At 45.9% G+C, this 14,289-nt stretch overlaps 1 protein-coding gene across 11 annotated transcripts in view; it reads left to right on the forward strand.

Annotated features, from left to right (window-relative positions):
- The window catches only part of LOC137376257 (nesprin-1-like), a 500,292-nt gene that overhangs the window by 257,592 nt on the left and 228,411 nt on the right, over positions 1–14,289 (forward strand). For all 11 annotated transcript variants that reach the window (XM_068044441.1, XM_068044433.1, XM_068044435.1 and 8 more), the window contains 8 exons: positions 667–837; positions 2,214–2,540; positions 5,487–5,639; positions 6,184–6,351; positions 7,982–8,158; positions 9,104–9,250; positions 12,020–12,145; positions 13,859–14,035. In XM_068044441.1, the coding sequence (XP_067900542.1) occupies positions 667–837; positions 2,214–2,540; positions 5,487–5,639; positions 6,184–6,351; positions 7,982–8,158; positions 9,104–9,250; positions 12,020–12,145; positions 13,859–14,035 (1,446 nt within the window). The remainder of the gene's footprint in view (positions 1–666; positions 838–2,213; positions 2,541–5,486; positions 5,640–6,183; positions 6,352–7,981; positions 8,159–9,103; positions 9,251–12,019; positions 12,146–13,858; positions 14,036–14,289) is intronic.

Here is a 14,289-nt window from a genome sequence, read left to right on the forward strand (position 1 = left end):
TAACTTTTTTGTTGCTGCAAAGAGTTTTTCACTTTGATGTCTAAATGGCAGTTTTTCTTTTCTTTTTACTTATGATTTTGTGCTTAATATTATAAGAATACTTATTGTAAATTGCTTATGGCAGAAAGAACTTGCATTTATATAGCATCTTTCACAACCTCAGGATATCCCAAAAGCACTTCAAAGCCAAGGAAGTGTTTTTGAATTGTAGCCAGTGTTGAAATGTAGGGAAACATAGCAGCCAATTTGCACACATCAAGGTCCTACAAACAGCAATGTGATAATAGCCAGATCATCTGTTTTTAGGTATTGGTTGAGGGATAATTATTGCCCAAGACACCAGTGAGAACGTCCCTGCTCTTCTTGGAAATAAAGCCACAGGATCTTTTACATTGAGAGGGCAGACGGGGCCTCAGTTTGACATCTCATCAGAAAGATGGCACCACTGACAGTGCAGCACTCCCTTAATACTACAGTAGGTGTGTCAGTCTAGATTCTGTGCTGAAGTCTCTAGAGTGGGACTCTAAACCAACTCTCAAATGAGAGTGCTTCCCATTGAGCCATGTTATGACAATAGGGATTAGCACAGGTAGGTTGATTTTGCAGTGTTGCTGTTCCGATGAATCATGCTCCTGAATGTTATGGGGGATCTATCTCATCTCACAGGACCAAACCAAGTTGCTGAGAGAGGAGCTGAGAGCCTTGGAAGAAGCTGATTCTGCACTGAGCACCTACACGGATTGGCTCAGGGCCGCGCAGAAGAACTTCAAAAACATGGCTGTGGCTTTGAACGTGGTGGACAAAATGGCCATAGAACGCAAGATCAAAAAGTTTGAGGTAAGAGAAAAGGAAATGCATGCTTGGGATTCTTCATTACAAGAGTTAAAGGCTTGTCGTAAATACGCATGTAGATTTATACAAAAGGTGGATGTTCTACATTAGTATTCCCAGAGCTCTACACAGCACGAGCACACTGGAAATTTACAGCTGGGAGTCAGGGCAACCCACCCAGTTTTCCAATGGGTTCCAATTCCTGATGCAAAACTTTGTGTCAGGAGCGCTAATTCATAAAATCTACCCTTCTGCAATTTTTCCCTGCATTTTTCTCTCTTATTCAATGCAAGTGGTCAGTGTGGCATTTTATTGTTTGCTCACTGCACTGTTGCCTTGTTGAATCAATGCTGATTTAGGATTGATCCAGTGTGGCAACAGCACTAACAGTCCTTTCCAAACCTCCAAGCCCACTAAATTCAAGCAGGAGAAACCAATGAGTAAGAACTATAAGCCTAAAAACCCCAGGGTGCCTGAATTTCAGTACAGATTTTGAGGAGGTGAGCGATTAGAAAGACATGGCTGTGGTGTACGTGGATCTTCAGAAGGGTTTGATAAGGTGTCTCATAAGACGCTTGTTCAAAAAATTCAGGTCTATGGTAGAAGCTGCAATGCTGAAGCAAGATCGCGAGTTGGATGATGAGACAGTGGGATTAGTTTGGGATTTATGCAGGGCTTTGGAGAGCACGGGGCAATGAGAGTAGTTTTGAGATTGATACAGGGCTATGGGAAAGAATGGACGGTGGGATTTATTATGGGATTGATACAGGGGATGAGGAGAGAACAGGGCGGTGGGATTAGTTTTGGGACTGATGGCTGTGAGGAGACAGTGTGGCAGTGGAATAGCTTTGGGATTGATATAGGGTTATGAGGAAAGAGTGGGGCACTGGGATTAGTTTTGGATTGTTGCAGGGCTGTGGGGAGAAAGTGGGCTGGTGGGATTAATTTTGGGATTGTTATTGGGCTATTGGGAGAGAGGTGGGCACTGGGATTAGTTTTGGGATTGATACAGGGTGATGAGGAGAGTGTGGGTTGCTTTAGCAGAGACTGGAATGGCCTCGCTCTGTACTGCAACATCTATCATTCGACGAAATCACGAGCTGGTGAAGTGGTTCATGTGGCGCATGGCCTGCAGTCTGGACACATTGGCCATGGTTTCCACTCCACTCTGTCAACTCGGCTTTGTTACAGCCCACGAGAAGGTGTGAGACTAACCAGCCCCTTTGATCCATGATTAGTAAAGAAAAGGTGTATGAAAACTCTTGAAGGGGAGATTGGAACACTGCAGTTGTCCATAAGTCTGAAGGTATTCTGACTAGTGCTGCAGGCAGTTTTGGCCTCTTAGAGCCCTTGCTTTTCAGAGACACTGTTTTCAATTTCAGACCCTGCACAATGACATTGACATGGGGAACAGCTTACTGAAGATGATTCTTGAGAAGAGTGAGAAGGCCATTGAATACCTGGAGGGCCCGGGAGCTCAGCATCTTCGAGAATCAATGGACAGTCATATTGGCCAACTGAACGAGCTGACTAGCTCCATCAGGAAGGAGCGCGGCAACCTGGAGAAATGTCTGTACCTCACAAAAGAGTTCTTGGACAAGTACCAGAGCCAAACTAAGTGGTTGGCAGAGTATCAGGCTATCTTACAGATCCCGGTGGATCCAAAAGTGGAACTGTATGAGAAGAAGGCCCAGCTAGCCAAGTACAAGGTAAGGGAAACTGAGTAAACTGGCTAAGTAATAATAAAAATAGTCTGACTGATTGTACGCTGAAAGAAATTTATATTTAAGTCGTGCCTTTCATAACCTGCAGATATTTCAAAGCGCTTTACAGCTAATGAAGTACTTTTGGAGTGTAGTCACTGATGTAGTGTAGGAATGCAGCACCCAATTTATGGCATGGCAAGGTACCACAAACAGCAATATCATTGGCAACTTTGGATATGTGGCTCCCTATCCCATCATCTCAGTCATTAATAAATAGTGAATACTTAAGGCCCCGAGACAGACTCCTAAGGAACCCCACTAGTCACATCCTTCTAATTAGAGTACCTGATCATCATCCCCACTCTCTGTCTCCTACCGCTCAACCAATCTCCCAACCAGGTCAACAATTTGCCTCCAATTCCTTGAGCTTCAACTTTAGCTAACAGCCTCTTTTGAGGGACTTTATCAATGGCTACGATGGGTGGCTCATGGGGAGCGAGGAGTGAGTTAAAGACTGTTTTGAGCCCACTAGGAACACAACCAAGACTGCAGTTGACCAAACCAAACTTGCGTAGGACTGTTGAGCGCTATTTTTCAGATGAAACGTCATCGACCTGAAATGTTAACTCTCTATCTCTCTCCACAGATACTGCCTGACCTCCTGAGTATTTCCAGCATTTGCTGTTTTTATTTCTAATTTTATAAGTTGTGCTGCCGGTGGGCTGGCCCATGTAGTGGGAAGTTGTGAAGTGTGCTAGAACCGTAGAATAGAATCTAACGGTACAGAAGGAGGTCATTCGGCCCATTGTGCGTGTACCGGCTCTTCAAAAGAGTTATCCAATTGGTCCCACTCCACTGCTCTTTCCCCATCCTGCTGTAATTTTCTTTCCTCTTCAAGTGTATGTCCAATTCCCTTTTGAAAGTCACCATTAAATCACAGGCAGTGCATTCCAGATTATAACAACTCACTGTGTAAAAAGGAAATTTAGTTTAGTTTAGAGATACAGCACTGAAACAGGCCCTTCGGCCTACCGAGTCTGTGCCGACCATCAACCACCCATTTATACTAATCCTACACTAATCCCATATTCCTACCACATCCCCACCTGTCCCGATATTACCCTACCACCTACCTATACTAGTGACAATTTATAATGGCCAATTTACCTACCAACCTGCAAGTCTTTTGGCTTGTGGGAGGAAACCGAAGCACCCGGAGAAAACCCACGCAGACACAGGGGGAACTTGCAAACTCCACACAGGCAGTACCTGGAATCGAACCCGGGTCCCTGGAGCTATGAGGCTTTTGTGCTAACCACTGTGCCGCCATCTCCACATCCTCATCTCCACTCTGGTTCTTTCACTAGTTATCTTAATTCTGTGTACTCTGGTTAGCAATCCTCCTGCCAGTGGAACATAGGAACAGGAGTAGTCCATTCAGCCCTTCAAGTCTGTTCTGCCATTCAATTAGATCATGGCTGATTTGTAAAACAGTGGGAAAAGTTTATCCTTATTTACTCTATCAAGATCCCTCATAATTGTCAACATCTTTATTTAAATACCTCTTAATTTTCTCTGTTCTAAGCAGAACAATTCCAGCTTTTCTCTAATCTTTCCACATAACTGAAGTAGTTTATCCCCAGCACCATTCAGTAAACCTCACCAAGGCCTTGATGTCCTTCCTAAAATGTGGTGCCCAGATTAGGACACAAGGTTTCTCTGTCCATTTGTGTTGAATTATTGAATGGACAGCAGTTTATGGGACCTGTGATTGTTTTGAAATGCGTGTCAGCAGGGAAAGCTGCCCATCGGAGCACAGTTTCGGCAAACTGTTCCTTTACAGTCAGTAGATCAAGGAGGTTCTCGCTTTCTCGATCAGGGCTGATATTGAGCATTGTACGGAAAGGCAATATCTCAGTGTGCTATTCAGTGTACTTTCTAATCCTGCATTCTTTTGCCTGTCTTCCATTATAACAGGCTCAGGTACTTCATACAGTTTCCTCCTGACATTTAGGGCAGATGTTACAATCGTGTCCATTCCCAATTTCCTTCGCTCCACCATTGGCGGCTGTGCCTTCAGATTTCTAGGACCTAAGTTCTGAAATTCCCTCCCTGAGCCTTCACCTCTCTTCTACTTTACCCTCCTTTAAGATACTCCTTAAAATCTACCCCTTTGACCAAGCTTTTGGTCACCTGTCCTTGTATCTCCTCGTGTTGTTCTGTTGATGTAAATCAAGATTCACTGATTGTCTTTGGAAAAAAAGTGAACCTTCTCGGGGCAACCAGACATGGGCAATAAATACCGGTCTTGCCAGTGGGCTTAATACTTTTTAACAAAATATTTGGGCTGCAGTTTCAGTTACCACAATCTTATGTGGATCGAACCACATAACAAGATCATCTCACGATATCTCGCGAGCAGGACAGAATAACAACTTGCATTTAAGTAGCGCCTTTGATGTAGAGAAACACTCCAAGACTATTCACAGGAACATTGGCAGACAAAATTTGGTACCGAGCCATAGGAGTAGATCTTGGGAAAGGTGACCAAAAGCTTGGCCAAAGAGATAGGTTTTAAGGAGCATCAAAATGGAGGATAGAGACAGAGGTTCAGGGAGGGAATTCCAGACTTTAGAGCCTAGAGAGTCGCAGCCACGACTACCAATGGTGCAGCAAAGGAAATCGAGGATGAACAAGATTCCAAAACCTGCCCTAATGCATGAAATACCCGGGTCTGAGCCTGTCATAGTGGGAGACAGGCGAAAGAAATAAACCCTAGGGATCTTTATGGTGTTCTACTTCACTCCAAACATCATTCTCCCAAACTTTCTATCTACTTTACTTTATAATCATCAAAATTGTTCTCATTTTGCAGTGTACAATGGATAATGTTTCATTTTAAAACATGAGTGTATGATGCACAGACCTAACCTCCTCTATTTGCCTCAGGCTATCCAACAAACAATTGTATCGCACGAACCGGGGATAAGGTTGGTGATCGAGAAAGGTGAGGCTGTCTTAGAGCTCATTCACGACCCTGTCGTCAGTGACAATCTGAAGAGACTGCTGTCAGATTACCAGGAGCTGTGCTCCACAGCAATGGTAAGGGCTCCAGGGTCTGGGTAAGTGCTCAGAGTGAGGGTACGGGCATGGCGGTCAGGGTATGGGCCCCACAATCCGGTTAAGGGCAGAAGAGTCAGGTTAAGGGGTCTGAGTCTGGATAAGAGGCCAAGGGTCAGAATTAGTGTCCTAGGGTAAGGGCTCCCAGCGTGAGTGTAAAGGCCCCAGGATATGGTAAGTAACCAAGTGTCAAGCTAAAGGCCCAAGGTCAGGTTAAGGGCCTCAGTACTAAGTACTGGAAACCTTCCCCAGCCTGGACACAGACAGCACTGATGGATCGATTGCTATACAGGAGATTGCTCTGGGCCTACATGAGACTCCAGTCCCACACCAAAGTGGTTGACTCTTAACTGCCCTCTGAAATGGCCAACAGTTGTATCACCATCTTCTCAGGACAACAGGGGATAGGCAAGCGTGGCGGCCTTGCCAACGACACGTCTGAGGAGTGAATTTAAGTAAAACTGCTGACTGTCACTGGGTTCCTGCAAATGCTATAGCCAATATTTTGCTGTTCTTTCTTTCCAAGGTGTGCGTGCAGAATCTGGAAGAGAAGGTGAGGGAGCATGAGGATTATAACAGTAACCTCCAGGAGGTGGAAAAGTGGCTGCTGCAGATCTCCACCAGGCTGGTGGCCCCTGACACCACCCAAAGCACCAACCTGGAGATGGCAACCCAGCACCTGGCGAGACACAAGGTCCAGAACAACCTCTTCATTTTAAACAAATTGCTTTTGTAGCACACTCCCAAAATCGAGATTGTGGGGGGTATTTCTCTGCGCTGGGAGCATGTCGGAACATAGGAACAGTAGATCACTTAGCCCCTCAAGCCAGTTCCGCCATTCAGTTAAATCAGGGCTGATCTGTACCTCAATTCCTTATCCCTTAATACCCTTATCCAAAAAATATACTAATCTCGATCTGGAAAACTCCAATTGCCCCCAACATCCACAACCTATTGGGGGAGAGAATTCCAGATTTCGCAACCCTTTGTGTGAAAAAGTACTTCTGATTTCATCCTTGAAAGGCCTAGCTCTAATTTAATGGTAATGTCCCTTTGTTCTGGACTCCCCGGCCATAGGATATAGTTTCTCTCTACTTACCTATCTAACTAATAATTTATTTCTCCGTATCTACACTTTTAGTTCCATTAATCATCTTAAACACCTGAATTGCATTACCCTTTAACCTTTTATACTCAATGGAATACGAGCCTGGTCTATGTAACCTGAACCCATGGCCTGTTTGCATAACTGGCAAATCCGAAGATCAGGCTTGTTCCTGCTTTGTGGCTCCCCCCCCCTTGATTTATCCGCCATATGTTCTGACTGATGAATGCTCTGGGGCCATGCAGTGACCTAACGGGTTCCTGTTAAATAAGGCCTGATGTGAGGCCAGGGAGGCCAGGCTCTTTTGCTTCTGTGCGATTCCACACTTGCTGGAGCTGAAAGCCTTTGGGAGCTCCAGCGGTCTCAGGTTGTAACTCAAGCTGGGGGAGGGTGGGGTCGCAAGCTGAAGCATTGCTGAAGACTCTGACTCACCTAGTTAAAGGTACAGAATCTCCCCCTGTCCCTCACAAGGCAAATGTCCTTGGGCAGGGGGAGGTCTCCCTTAAGCCAGGAATGTCCAGTCCATTATAGCAGTCAGAACTTGATGTATCTGCGGAGGCCAGAATACGAAGTGCGGTGACAAGTAATGCCCTGTAGAGAGTGGTAGAGAGAGGGGATCACCCTGAGGAAACCTGATTGTTTTTTAAATTTTCCATCTTGGCTCACAAGGGGGTTGAAGGGAACCTGGATGAGGGGGGGTGTGTTTTGAGGGGGTTAAGTGATGAGGACGGGTCAGTTGTCTGGAGGATTAAGAGGTGATGTAATTGAGGTCTTTAAGATGATTAAAGAGTTGATAGGGTAGATAGAGAGAAACTATTTCCTCAGGTAGGGGAGTTCAGAACAAAGGGGCATAATCTTAAAATCAGAGCTAGGCCTTTCAGGGGTGATGTCAGGAGGCACTTCTTCACACAAAGGGTAGTGGAAATCTGGAACTCTCTCCACCCAAAAGCTGGTAAGGCTGGGTCGATTGAAAATTTCAGAACTGTGATTGATAGATTTTTGTTAGGCAAAGGTATTAAGGGTGACAGACCCAACACAGATAGGTGAAGTTAAGGTACAGATCGGCCATGATCTAATTGAATGGCAGAACAGGTTTGAGGGGCTGAATGGCCTCCTGCTCCTGTGTTCCTCATTGATGCTCAATTACTGTCACATTTTGTACCATATCTGGAGGATGACTCGCTGTGAACGAAGTGCCACTTTTTTCCTCTCTCAACAGCCAATCATGGAGGAGATAGCCGGTTTTGAACATGCCTTAGCAAGTCTGAGAAGCAAAGGGGACAGCCTGATTGCCAACTGCACGGAGGAGCTTCAAGGGAAGTTTAAGCATCAGGTCCAAGGCCACCTGCAGGGGATCCGCGACAGTTATTCTGCCATCTGTAGCACAGCTCAGAGAGTAAGGAACATTCCCCACACCCACAGTTGTACTTGTTCTTTTTCTGACATAGGTGGATTGATTGTAAATGGAGATGTAAACCAGGCAATTTGTATACCTGGTGAGCAAGTGCTCCATATCATTTCTTTTACTGGGGTGCAAGTTGAAAGTCTAACCCCATAGTTTCTTGAAACCTAGCCCTCTCAATGTCTAGGCTTCCCATTGATATTCTTGGTCTTCTGTTGAACCCCTGAAACCTGCGTTTTTGGCGAGGCACATAAAAGGTCCCAAAATCCTTTGTGCCAGGATTCAGTTGCCAACCAAAATAATGCGGGCACCAACCGGCTGGAACTGTCCCAATGCAAGGGGCCTCCCCACCTCTGCCCACCTTCCCCTGCCCTCCCCTCCTCAACCCTTACGTTTTGATCCATGAAACAGATTTTGAAACTGAGACTGGTTGAAATTTCTGAGGCAGAGGAATAAAGATCTTGTACTTGTGTAGCACCGAATGACATCCCCATGACAGCCTGTATCTCCTGGATTTTCAGACTGTCGTCATGATGTCAGAAGACTGCCAAAAAAGTGGGTAGTGGCCTTCCTTCTGTCCACATCTACCTGCTGTCCAGTCTGAGTGAGGCTGGTTGCATATAGGCCTCCTTTAAAAGCAGTATGAATGGCTGTGCTTGATCAGCGGTAAGCATTCCAACCCCTCCCCCACCCTCGGTTGTGGGGGGGAGCCCCAGAGAAATGCAAAGGGGGCAGAGACTTGGCACCACAAATCGTTGTCCTTTTCCCATGCTGCTTTGCAGAAGAACAACGGCCAATCGTGGTCTCCTTGGTGTACAGCTCGGCCGGCAGAGGTCTTCAGGTTTTTAGGTGACTACCTTGTACAGCAAGCTACAACTACACCCGGTTAAACCTGCAGGTTGCTAACCCTGTGCCTTTTTCTAACCCTTTCCTTCCCAGCTGTACCAGAGTCTGGAACGTGAGCTTCAGAAGCATGTCAGCCACCAGGACACCCTACAGCAGTGCCAGGCCTGGCTCCATTCCGTGCAGCATGAGCTGGAGCCCCAAGCTCGCCCGCCCACCAGCCCACAAAAATCACTCAAACAGGTAACAAAGCAAGTGCCTAAACCAAGCCCTAACAATCCTGACAGCCTCCCAAGAGGAGTAGAGTGATCTACCCTGGACCTGCGACACCTCTGGAACAAATGTCCAATTATGCTGCATCCAGGTTACCGAAACTTTTTGCACAGGCTACATTCAAATGTAGTGGTGAGGGCAACATTTACAAATCCTTATATATTTTGTGAGAACTGCTTTGTAAATGCTAGTATATCTCCCAACTGTATTCTTGAGATGTGGGCCCCAATTGCCCTTGAGAAAGTGGTGGTGGGCCTTCTCCTGGAACGGCTGCCATTCTTGTGGTGTAGGTGTTCCCAAAATGCTGTCAAGGAGTGAGTTCCATAATTTTGACCCAGTGACAATGAAGGAACGGTGATAGAAGTCCACATCAGGATGGTGTGCGACTTGGAGAGGAACCTGGAGGTGGTGGTGTTCCCATGCACCTGCTGCCCTTGTCCTTCTAGGGAGCAGAAGTCGCAGGTTTGGAACGCTCTGTTGAGAAAGCTTTGGAAGGTTGTTGCTGTGCATTCTGTTGATAGAAAGTATGCCAGTGGTGGAGGGAGTGGACATTTAAGATAGCAGATTGGCTGTTGATCAAGCAGACTGCTTTGTCCTGGATGGTGCTGAGATCATTGAATGTTGTTGGAGCTGCACTCATCCAGGCAAGTGGGGAGTATTCCATCACACTCCTGTCATGCTAAATGTGTCTCTTTTAAGCCAATTTGTAGAAACTTTCTAAAAGGAATTCTTCTCATTTCAGCTTATTTCTCATTTACAAATCTTTGAAGGTGGCAGGACAGGTTGATAAGGCTGTTGAAAAACGGGCCTTTGGCTTTATAATAGTGGCATAGAGTACACAGGCAAGGAAGTTATAGTAGACATTTATAAATTGGCTGGAATATTGGGCTGACTTTTACCAGACCTTTGGGGATGGGCTGGAAGGCAGGAAGGCTGTCAAAATGGCGTGGGAAGGCAGTGGGTGGTGTGCCTGCTGGTAGCCCTATTAAGCCACTTAAATGACCAATTAAGGGCCTCTCCCCGCCTCCGCTGGCATTTTACCAGATGCTGGGGGTCCTCCGCCGTGTGGGGAGACCTGGCGGTCTCACAGCAGGCTCCGGGGAGGTGGGCCTTCCTTTTCAGGGACTCTTTGCCTCATAGAGGAGCCCCCCACTACAGCAATGACCGCTCCCTTGGAAACAGTGCTGCCCCCTGTCCTTCATAACCACACCCCCCTTGCCGGGGCCTGCCTGACTGGCCCCAGCCCGCCCAGACCCTACTTTGCTGACCATGCACCCTCACAGTCAGATATGTGTCCTCATCTAGCAGGTGCAGCCCCAGCAGTGGCCACCACTAGCAGTGGCGCTGCTGAGCTGCCGATCCTCTGATTGGCCAGCAGCTCTTGGGGGTGGGCTGCCATCCTTAATAGGGATGGCAGCTTGGCGGCAAACGCTTGATTAGCTTCTGCCAACAAAATGTGGCCCTGGGTCCCGCTGCCTCCTGAAGCAGGGTCGGCCCCCCACCCCATCTCCGCCACCAACCTCTGCTTTTGGCCCTGGCAGAGGGAGCCTTGTTGCCTACATAAAATTCCAACAGTTGTGTTCAATTCTGAGCACCAATCTATGAGAAGGATGTGAATGTCTTGGAGAGGGTACAGAGGGGATTTACTACAATAATACCAGGAATATAGGACTTCAGCTATGCTGAGAGACTAAAGAAGCTGGGACTGGACTTCACAGAGTATGGCGTATAGCAAACTCACAATCAAGAGACCGAAATTGGAGGAACACAGAGTTCTCGCAGAGTTATAGGGCTGGAAATGGGTACAGAGATAGAAAGGGGCAAGGCTAGACTACGAACTAAACCTGAGACTTAGGCCAGTTAGTAAATATTCAATATACTGTTCTAGAATCACAGTACAAAAGGAGGCCATTCAGCCCATCGTGTCCTGCCAGCTCGCAGCAAGAACAACTCCTTGCCCTTTCCCTGTAGCTCTGCAAATTTTTTCTCTTCAGCTGCTTATCCAATTCCCTTTCGAAATCCCTGATTGTATCTGCCTCCACCACACTGTCAGGCAATGCATTCCAGATCCTAACCGCTCGCTGTGTTAAAAAGTTTTTCCTCATGTCGCTGTAGGTTCTTTTGCCAATCACCTTTAATTGGTGTCCTCTGATTCTTCATCCTCTCTCGATGGGCACTGTTTATCTCAATATCTACTCTGTCTAGACCTCTCATGATTTTGAGCAACTCTGTCAAATCTCCTCTCAACCTTCTCTAAGAAGAACAATCCAAACTTCTCCAATCTATCCATGTAATTGAAGTCCTTCATCCTAGGAACCATTCCCATAAGTCTTTTCTACATGTTCTGCAGTTTCATCATAAATTCCTTGCGTTTGTACTTTTATGTCTCTATTTATAAAACCCAGGATCCTGTATGCCTTTTTAACTACTTTCTCAACCTGCCCTGCCACCTTCAGTGATTTGTGCACATGCACCTCCAGGTACCTCTGTTCATGCACCTGCTTTAGGCTTGTACCCTTTAGTTTATATTGCCTCTCTTCCTTCTTCCTACCAAAATGTATCACTTCGCACTTACATTAAACGATTGTGATTTAATTTAAACTGCATACTTCCTCAGTCTTTCTTTTGGTTGTACTAAAATTGGTACCATTGTGGGTGCATTGTATGTGGAAAGTTATGTGTGCTGTACGGTATAAGGTGTTACTGTTAATAACTCTAGACTCCACCTTGCTGCTGCAGGTAAAACACTATCGGGCTTTGCAGGAGCAGGCGAGCACTTACCTGGAGCTCCTTTGCTCCATGTGTGACTTATCCGACGACACTGTGAAGAAGGCAGCAGCAGACATCCAACACACCAAACAAGCGGTAATCTACCTGTATCACTTCTTCCGCTCCCAGGCTTGCCTGTCCAAGACATGCTATTCCATTTGCTAATTTATTAATAACCCAATGCTATTCATTCCAAGACCAAAAAGCCCTTCACCCTTCATCCTTTATGGACTTTGAAATCCTGATTTGTGGATCCAAGGCACTTGAACCACAGTATTTGTTGTTATTGGTGTAATCAACCTTGGACTGTTCACACCCTTAACAAAGATTAAAAGACAATTCAGCTTTTATGTATTGTCTGAATCGTCTGCTTGTATCTTTTGTACTTAAAAGTTAAATTAATTTCTTGCTTAGCCTGATCTGAGAGGTCTTCAATTTTCTATGAGGGAGAATGAAATACATAGCCGAGCAGCACAGTGGGGTTTTATTCACCATTAAGTTGTATAACAATTTACAGGTCTTATTAGAACGTAGAATAAGAGAGAATGTCAGGATTCATAGGTAGTGCACTTGTTGCAGGTACATATATTGAGCATTATACAGTTCAGACTTGTGTAGGGTTACTAATTGTGCGATGCAGGAGTCCAAAACTCAGGGCCATAAATAGAAGACAGTTACTGATCAATTCAAATAGTAATTTAAGAAGAAGTCTCTTTACTCAGAGAATGATGATAATGTGGAACCAGCTGCCAGGTGGAGTGGTTGAGGCGAATGGCATAAACGCATTTAAGGGGAAACCTAGAAAAACATATGAGGGAGAAAGGAATAGAAGGTTATGCTGATAGGGCGAGATGAATTAGGGTGGAAGGGGGTTCGTGTGGAACACAAACACCATCATGGACTAATTCTACATAACATTCTATGTAATACCTGTCCAAAATGTTACTCCAAACACCATCCTCCCAAAATTCATATGTGCTTTGCCCAATAATCGTCTAAGTTGTTCCAATTTTTCAGACTACAGTTGATGATAAAGTTTAATTTTAAAGTGTGAGTGTTGCAGAATTAGTGGCTGTGCAATGCTCGGATGTGCTTGGAGTAGTGCTTTGCGCTTCAGGTGGGTGTTTAAACAGGTTATTGTTCACATTTGTTTCAAGTACCCGTTAGCGCAGATATTGAAGTGGTTGAATGCCCTGATGGTGGAGTGTGTCAGGGCTCTGACTCCAGTGGTGTATCTTCCCCCCGACATTGTGAATTACCTCCAGCTGAGGCAGGTCAGCGCACTCCTCCCTGGTGGTTCCTCAGGATGTCCCACAACACGTTATAGCCATGAAGCACTTTTGAAGTTTAATCACTGTTGTTATGTTGGAAACACGGCAGCCAATTTTCACAGAGCATGTTCCCACAAACAGCACAGTGATGATGACCAGATTATCTGTGTAGATCTAAATATTAGCCAGGACACTGGGAGCACTCGCCTGCTCGAATAGTGCCATGGGATCTTTTACGTATACCTGAAAGGGCAGATGAGATCGCAGTTTAACATTTCATCTGAAAGATGGCACCTCCGACAGTGTAGCACTCCCTCTTTACTGCACTGAAGTGTCAACCTAGATTTTGTGCTCAAGTCTTTGAAGTGGGGCTTGAAGGCACAATCTTCTGAAGGAGAAGGCTACTCACTGAGCAGCTTAGCGTCATCGATTTCCACCAATCCATCCACTGTCTCTCTTCGCTCTGCCATTACATGCTGGTGCAGCCCTCATGAGCTAATGTTTGCCTGTTTGATGAACCCAAGCTGTATTGTTTCAGATTGAGCAGCACCTGGTCAGATCACAGGAGCTAGCCCTCGGCTGGGAGGAAATAAAACGGCACAAGGCAGAGCTCTCGGCTTGTTTTCTGGACACCGAGCAGCAGCTTCAGAGCCTAAAGAGGAGACCTGCGGAAATGGAGCTGAAAATTGCTCAGAAACAGTTGGCCCAGGTGCAGGTAAGGAATGCCGCCTACATTAACTGCGACGTATAGAACATTCGATTAGGTTATTCCTAATCTATACCTCAACCCCATTTAGAACCATAGAAAAATTACAGCACAGAAGGAGGCCATTCAGCCCATCGTGTCTGTGCCAGCACTTTCCTCCACATCCTTTGACAAATAACTATTGATCTCAGTCTTGAAAGCTTCAGTTGATCCCCAGCATCCAGAGCCTTTTGGGGGAAAGCTCCAGATTTTCACTACCCTTT

The sequence above is a fragment of the Heterodontus francisci genome, chromosome 13, assembly GCF_036365525.1.
Source record: "Heterodontus francisci isolate sHetFra1 chromosome 13, sHetFra1.hap1, whole genome shotgun sequence".
In the NCBI taxonomy this organism is placed as follows: Eukaryota; Metazoa; Chordata; class Chondrichthyes; order Heterodontiformes; family Heterodontidae; genus Heterodontus; species Heterodontus francisci.